The 8,584-nt window shown below is 40.6% G+C and overlaps 1 protein-coding gene across 1 annotated transcript; it reads right to left on the bottom strand.

Annotated features, from left to right (window-relative positions):
* Positions 1-3,934: 3,934 nt before the first annotated feature.
* On the bottom strand, positions 3,935-7,657 carry LOC107999057 (uncharacterized). The gene is made up of 2 exons (XM_017058711.2): positions 7,456-7,657; positions 3,935-5,893 (listed from the first exon to the last, which is right to left on the bottom strand). The coding sequence occupies exons 1-2, from the start codon at positions 7,471-7,473 to the stop codon at positions 4,979-4,981; spliced, it is 933 nt and encodes a 310-aa protein (XP_016914200.1). The 5' UTR covers positions 7,474-7,657; the 3' UTR covers positions 3,935-4,978.
* Between the last annotated feature and the right edge of the window lie 927 nt (positions 7,658-8,584).

Genomic DNA, 8,584 nt, shown 5'->3' with positions numbered 1-8,584 from the left:
CTTATATTATTAAGTGATCGCCGCTTTCACTGATATTATTCATATTATTTATAATTCTTACACACTCGATTTATTCGAATTATTTCTGTTTATTTCGAAAATTGCTGAGAAATTTAAGTTAAATTGCTCTTGAAACTCGGTAGGCGAGAAATATATCTCAATATCTCGTAAACACGATCTCGTTAGTTTTTCATTCAGCAAATTAACTTCAGATGAAAACAGAAATTTGTAATAAGGAAATATCCAAATATTTCTGCGATATAAAATATATAGATAATACAGATGGATTATTTAGGAAATGATATATTTTCTGAATTCTGTTCATATTATCGGTGAAAGGCAGAAATCTTTACATTGAAATGGTATAAATATGTGTGCAGCGAGGGAAACGCGATTAAATTTATCCATAAATTTAATATATTTCTTCATCGATACATCGTCGCGATGTTGAATGCAAAACGGAACGGAATCAATAACTAGTAACCTGCTTTATCGGTGATGATTTATATCTGATCGAGGAGCCGGTTTCTCGGAAGAAAATTCACTTACCCACCTTCATTACCGAGATCACTCCACGATTCCAGCTCACTTTCGGTATCATCAATGAGAAGATCAGGCGAATGGATCCACAACTCGAGACTCGTTTACGTCGTCCTTCGCAACAGGATTCTGATTCACCGTTTCTAACTCGTCCCTAGCCATAGTTCATTATCAATGTTACTATAATGTTGTGCGTATTTCATCAGAGCAGTTTTACTTCGAATTGCATGGTTCGTATGTATGCGTAGAATTTATATCTTAATACAAAAAGATGTGAAATGTATTTCGATTCATTCGGTTCAATTTCATCTACACGTTTACGAAATATTCTTATAACTTACATTTTTCTCTAATTTCTTTGTGCGACGCAAATACAATAGAAAAGCAATTGATATTAAATAAATAATAAATCGTTATGCGTTTCGTCGATACACATTTTATTATACGCATACCAATATTTTCTAACGTGACGATAAACTAATTCAACGGATACTCAAATGGCCTTCTTAGAACTTTCCTAAGGGGAAAGTTATTTTCACGAGGCTGTTTTCGCGTTCGCAGCTGTAAGAGTTCGTTTACAATTTCTTTGTTTCCTTATCTCGAAATAGTTCTTATTCTTTTTCTTCACCGACATTACATAAAAATTTCAAATTATTGACGTGTAATTAATTTTAAGAACCAACTTAAAGTTTCTCTCTTTTCTTTCTTTTTTTTTTTTTTTTTTTTTACGGAAATCTCACATAATCTCTAAATATCCCGTACTTTCCCTCAATCGTGTTAGTTTAAATCTACGTAACATCGATCGCCATGTTAATCTCGAAATCCTTTGACGCGAAAATTTCTTTCGCGATCTTGCAGGCCCCAAACAGAGTGCATCGATAATTTTAATGTTTCTACCTAATGTTTATTAAACGTAAGCCTCGAAACGTGTTGCCACTTGCCGTTTACGTGAAATTCCATTCAATAGGTCGCGAAATAGGTTGCATCAATCGATTTCAACGATGACGATAAATTCCATCAAAGTAGGAGTCATGTTCTTGTATAACTACGGGCAACTATAATGTTGAAACACGCGGGCACATTTTGCGTGACTCGCTTAGACGATAACGGGCATCGGTCGTTTCTCTCGGCCGATACAGTTTTATAACTTTAACGAACGGCAATTCCTCCCCCGTAATTTCCATTTCGTTTCGTGATTATCATTCGTCATTGTCAAAATTGGGAATGCAATAGTCGGTTCAAAATTACTTGGAACGCGGAAGGAAGTGCGAGCAGTATCTTGATAATGATTACTTTCTCTGGATCTCAATCATTTTGCGCGTGGGTGGATATCATTCTTTTCAAAAATTACCTTTCAGAATTTTCCTCCTTTGTTGCGAAGCTTTTTAAATTTTAAAGCTTCTTCTCTTGTCTTAATTCGGATGCAACTGTTCAAAATTTTATTGCAAATATAAGAGTTTGTCTCTTCTTTCTTCCGAGATTTCACAATTGAAAAAAGATATCAATTCTGTATTAATTTATGAGCAAAAACTCTATAGGTGAAAATTTAGATTGTTTCTTGATGAAAAATTTCGGCAACAAGTCTTTTCATGAAGATCATAAATCTATCCTTGAGATTCGAGTTGTTCTGTTGTGCGCGATTATGCAAAGTACGAATCTTCGTGTAACGCGTTACACCTGAGCCGCGAACGTGATGACTGTAACCTCGATGCAACGATGAAGAAGGTCAATGCACATGGAGTAATAGTCACCTCGGGCGGAGGTGCATCGTGACACGAACGATTGGCGCAATGCCAGCCTGTCATTTGTCCTGTAATCCTTAACGCCATCTTCATACTAATACGTCCCTTTGAATTTCGTGCCACGTGCTGTTTCTGCCTTGTTTCATCTTCCATTCTACCTCCCTATCTCTTCTTTATTCTTGTTACAGAATTTCGCGCAAGGTGATCGGATCGAATCGAAAACAAGGACGAAGTACTCTGTTGTCGCGATTGGTGAGTCAAAAACTAATTTACTTGTTTCGTTTGCTACGAATCTCTGTCTGTTTCCGTTAATTTTGAAGTATATCGATGGAAGAAGGATTTGCATGTAAAAGTAATTTATTATATAATTGATATATAATTAATTTCAATAAAGAACGAGATATCATGATTAACGTTAAGAAAAGATTTTAAAATTGAATTGAAATATATTTCCTTTTTCTGTCAAAAAAGAAAAGTAAAATTTAAAATCTTCAAAATTATGTCGGACAATAATACGTAACACGTGTTCAAAGATATTTTACGATGCTCGGCCAAAACGGAAAAATGAATATTCATGCTTGTGAAAAAATACAATGGGTTCGTATTTTTCTTCGAAATCTCTTTCATCGAGTTAAAACACCGTGATTCTCGAGCTGTTTAAAGAATAACCGGTGTTGGGACATCGGAGGAAATGTCGCTGTACCGTAGAAAACTGGTAAATTGCAACAAAAGGACGCGTCTTGGGAACGTACGAATTTCGGTGGCCGAGATCCGAAAGATAAAATTAAAACTTCGTCTCGCTTTTAAACTTGTTCGCATTTACGTGAGAACGTAACTTTGAATCCTATTATTCAATTCTCGCGGGTTTCGACATTTTTACAATCGAGAAAAGACAACGGCGAATTAACACCAGGTTTGCAGAAGCGTGATCCGGGTTGCCGTTGCCACAGGCTGCGTTCATTCGATCCGATGGTAAGTGAATGTTTCACGAACAAAATTTTTTCTTGTGACTAAAATTACGTTCTATTATATTCATATACAAAAATTTAGAATCAAACGTTGAAAAATAATGCTTTATTTAAATGTTCTTCGTTTTTCTCTCAAATGTTTTTTACGTGAAATTTTATTTCTCTCTCTCTCTCTTTTTTCTTAATAAAAAAATGAGATGAAAGTGAGAATGAAAAAGATAAAAGTTAAAAAAAAACACAAAGATGTAATTTCCTATCACAATCTTTTACAAAGATTTAAACATCAAATCCTTGGAACGAGGAGTAAAATTGACTTACACCACTTTCACACTCGTTCCCCTGTAATTGCAGGTGAACAGGATGGTTGAATCTGTTCCTGTTTTAAAATCTGACGTAATGATCACACGATACCATTGTTACACGTAGTCCGACGTAAAACGAGCGTCCTTTGCTCGTTGAACAAACGTGAAGGTCGGCGTGTAAATTTCGTAACTGAAATTCCAATCTAGACGAGTTCCGGTACAAACTTGATACGGTTCGAGCCCGTCGATCGCCTTCTCTTATTTTTATCGCAGAATAAATAATTCGAAAGGTCGTTTGTTGCGACTGGTTATACGAGTTGGACTGGTTGGAAAAATAGGCGTAATTAGAAAGTTGGCGGATACGGTTCGAATAATCATAATGTTAGGTTGGAAACGTTTATTTGTTCATTATCTATCTTTATCATCGTGTATTAACAAAAAAATTAAGACGAAACGAAGATTTATCTGCAACTTGCTACATATATAACGAGAGAGTGAAAAATACTTTTGAATCATCGTTTGATAGAATAACGTAATATCAGAGTTACACACAGAATAATGGAAGATCTGACAATTTATTCCAATCCGATTTACCTTATCTTAATTAGAATATTGTAGTAAGCGTGCTGAATTTATTGTGCGGTCCCGCGAGACGCGTACTCGAAGACGCAGCTTGACAGAAAAGCAGCGAGGTTCTCCTTGAAATCGAAATTAATTAACGGTACCGCCGATAACGGGTGCAAGCTGCGCTCTCTGCAGGATTAAAAACCAGCACGGAAGCCTACCGTGAAATTTTTTATTTACAACATTTTTACAATCTTCCTTCTCCATCGTCATCGACGATTTTCACGCGCTTTTTTCTCGCGATTTCGTGAGATGGAAATGAAAGAATCAGAATTGGTCAGCTCTCGAATCGAAAATTTCTCGGCAAAATAAAGTTTTGACATAATTTCGATAAACCTCGTTAAATATTCGGAGATCATTCTTTACATTTCCACGCCACGTTTCATCAAACACTGCTCATCCGCAATTAATTCCAATGGCAAGAATGAACTCGTCGTACCCTCGTCAGAGAAATCGAAAGCACGACTCCGGTAGGCAGCCATGACGAATAACTTGTTACCGAAGAAAAAGTCGAGAACCATCTTGCTCTTCCATATTCCAAACAAAAAAAAAAGAAAGAAAAACGAAAAAGGAAAAAACGAATCGAATCAATTCTCGAGTTCTCGATGCTTCCCCCGATAACGCGACACACGCGACTACGGTGTAATCACGGTGGCGGCCGTCGATCGATGGGCCACACTTTGCGATCCGACGACGATCAAAACGATCAGAAACCGTTTCCCCTCCGTCGAAGCGTCCCGTCTCCGTACGTTTACGATACGAGCATACCGTGACGAACACGAGGGAGGGACTAGACGATTCTCTAGTAATAACCGAAACTGATATCGTGCAAGGGTGGCGCGACGCCTTGCGGAAGGGCGTAATCCCTGGCCAACTGATCGAGGATACCGCCGCTCTGGCTGCGCGGTTGCGGTTGGGAACGGTGCTCTTGGACGGGCGCGGGACCGAATTGAGCCGGTCCTTGGTTGTAGAGTTGGGACGGTGGGGCCGGCTCCTCCTGTTGAAGGAGCGGATTCTGCTTGGCGATGGGGGACTGGGGCGCGGGTGTGAAGATCGGCGGTTTCGGGACTCCGCTCGACTGTCTGGGCGGCAATGGCGGCGAGTAGACAGCCTGGGTGTGGGTCTGGGTCGGGTGTTGGTAGGCCGGTTGCTCGTATTGAATCTGTTGTTGCTGAAGGGGCGCGGGGCGGGGCGCGGGCGCTCTGACAGGTGGTTGTCTAGGTGGCGGTGGTTGCTGGTACTGCTCCTCTTGATAGTTGTGCGGTTGGAGCGCCTCTTTGCTGGTCGTCTCGTCGACCAGGGTCGGCGGCGCGACCGTGATGCCCTCGCCGGCCGGTTGGAAACCGTATTGATTCGCCCCGTATTCGACCACCCGCACTTTCCCGGTGTCGTCCACGAAACCGTATTTACCCTTCACCTCGCCTGTGGGTAGTTTCGTCTCGATCTTGAACGAGCCATCCGCTCCCTCGAACCCGTACGTGTACGACCCGTCCTCGTTGTGCCTGTTGATCTGTTTCAAGATGGCGACAGGGGTTGGTTTCGGGGTGGCGGGGCCGGCCGATTGCCTGTTAGGCGCGGAATCAACGGGGTAGCTTCGGGGGGTCGGATGGGCCGGTCTCGGAGACTCGTACGCCGAATACTCGTCCACGTAGTTGGCACCCGGTTGCTGGTATTGCTGGCCCGATACAGAGAGTATGGCAGCTACCAATAACAGTACCTGGAGGAGAAGACAAGAGGTCTGGCGTTAAATCGAGAGCAGAAAGGGAAGATAACGACTTTGATTGGCTAGAGATATAAGGGAACTGTGAACAAGGTGTATCGATACCGTTATTTTCCTAATTTTGTACAAGTGAATAGAATAAGTGAATTAATGAAGAGTATTAATGAAATTATCTCCGTGATAGGATCTTAATCGATGGCTTTCTAATCGATTGCAGGTGTACTCGTAAACGCCTCGTAAAGATCATAACTTTGGCAATTATCGCAACGTCTTATTACTTCCGCTTTCTCCTCGCGAGTTATGTTTCGCAGAAACCATCGTGGTTACACAAGCCTACGTTGCGTTTAAGAAAAATTCTTCGATACACACTTCGTATTTTTTGTTCTCAATTTATGTAATTTAAACGGCAAAAGGAGTCTCTGCGAGCAAATCGAAAACCGCTATAAATTTTCGGGTCAATATCGAGAACTCGGTACTCCGTTAATCCTAAGATAGATCGTAATTGTTCGCAGAAAGCGTTCCGAGCTCGGTGATGCATGACCCTCCATGGAGTTACCAGAACCTTAACCGCCAGACGTGACTTTATTACACCACCTCGACTCGAGTAGATAACCGCATTCGAAGGATACCGGATGCCTTCACGCCTCGTTCGACGAGGTACACGGTAAAAGTCTCGGTTTTAATCGCGTCAGACAACCGGCTGATCGCGCCTATTCTATCATATATTCATCCTTCGGTAAGGAGGATGAGCGTGACACGTTTGTTACACGAGTTCGAGAATCGTCGTCGAGTTTTAACAACATGCGCGACGCACTTCTTCCAGTTCTGCCCGAATGACCACGAACGAGAAACGCTTACTGCCAACTTACCGACACGCGTTCTGTCCGACATGATTCCTGAACGCGTTTCTGCTATTACCGATTATATAAGTATCTTTTCGAGTAGGCGGCCGAGAAAATCGGTCGGCTCGCTTTCGTGATTTTTCGATTTGCGTGAAAACGAGAGGAATAATTCCGTAATAATATAACGTACAATGGAGTTAACGTGCATATGCCGTTTGTTGCGCAATTTGTAATAATTGATTTTTACGGATTTTTACGGACAAGGATATTTAGAGAGTATTATCGATCGTTAAATTTTGTAACATCGTATTCACACATGAAGATCTTGATATAAAATTGATCTCCTCTTTACTACACGAGCAACGTGTCCAACGTTTCCAAATTATTCTCCGACTTAATCAAAATTACGAGGTCCATTCGGCAATACAACACAAATCACAAGCACAGTTCCTATTTTTTTCACGATGGAAAACGATCACATCACACGCGAGATTGAAATTTCAGGCTAAGGAATCGCGGTAATAATCACCAATGATTTAACGAGTAATAATGATCGGTAATCGGGGATCATAGAAATGATCCCATTTTTTCTTTCTTTCTTTCTCTCTTTCTTTTTTTTTTTTTTTTTTGTAAGGAAAAATATTAGGTTCGAAGGGTTGCTTAATTTAGAAGGAAAAAAAGAGAAACGTGTACGACGATGCACTTCGAAATACGTACCGTCGCGACGGTGCGCATTGTGTTCCAGGTGGTTGGTGTGTTAGTGTGTGTGAATGTAAGTAGGCAGCGAGGCTAGAGTACCAGCGGTTGCTCGAACTGAGGCCCTCATATACCTTACTGGGGTCCCCCGTTCCTACCCCCCTCTTGCCCTCTACACTCCTGTTAGCTCTGGGGGACTTTCACTATCTATTCGACTCCTGTATGTACGGTCGCCTTGTCTCGTTACAGCACCTTATATCCCCTAAATATTCCCCACCAGGCTGGCCCGGTTTCTCGAGAATCTGGAAAATCGATCGTGAAGTGGACCGGTTCGCCACTTACTATTTTATCGGGTACACCAGGCTTCCGTTGTGCCTTAATTTTTATTTATTTATTTATTTATTTATTGGGGGAAGAGAGGAGGAAGAGGCATGGAAATCGAAAGGATTTTCGGACGAATTTTTTGAAAAGTATAATAAAAATTTTGGATGGTATGAATTTTGAAAAAATCGGAGGAAACATTGAAACAATTTGTAACAAATTGTAAGAGATATTAAAATTGGAATGAATTTTTTAATATAGTAATTTCAATATCTATTAAAGTAACACTCTCGTATTAAATCTTTACGAAAATAGGAAAATTTTTGAATAACAAGAATAAATAAAACACGTTCGCGATTCTTAAGAATCATTTTAAAGGAATCCACAAATTGGTTACGTAATTAACGAGAATCTGTAATTACTCGATTGGTCAGGATAACAAAGAGAGGATTATCAAGGCTATTAGGTTTTTGATCGAGGGAATGGATCGAATTTGTCCCTTGCGTCCTCTTATATTACCGTTGCAGTAACTCGTATACGGGACACGTTGGCCGGCAGGTTGTTCTGGTTTCTCGTCACTCTTGAAAATCATTCTTAAGTTCTCGATTCGAGTACCTCGATTCTAGCGCCGATCAATTTTTATTGTCTCCCCGATACCTTTCACTGTGTGTTTGATTCTTGCACGTTCGATCACCGTGTGCGCCTCATTAAGGACATCGGTTTTATTCATTTGGAATTTGGCGTTTTGCGCGTTTAAGGTGTTGGCCGGCCATTATCGTTTTCCCTCCGTTCTCTGATTCTACGAGAATGGAATTTTAGAAATCCAGAT

The sequence above is a fragment of the Apis cerana genome, linkage group LG4 (genome assembly GCF_029169275.1).
Source record: "Apis cerana isolate GH-2021 linkage group LG4, AcerK_1.0, whole genome shotgun sequence".
NCBI lineage: Eukaryota > Metazoa > Arthropoda > Insecta > Hymenoptera > Apidae > Apis > Apis cerana.
This window is presented reverse-complemented; position numbering and strand designations above follow the sequence as displayed.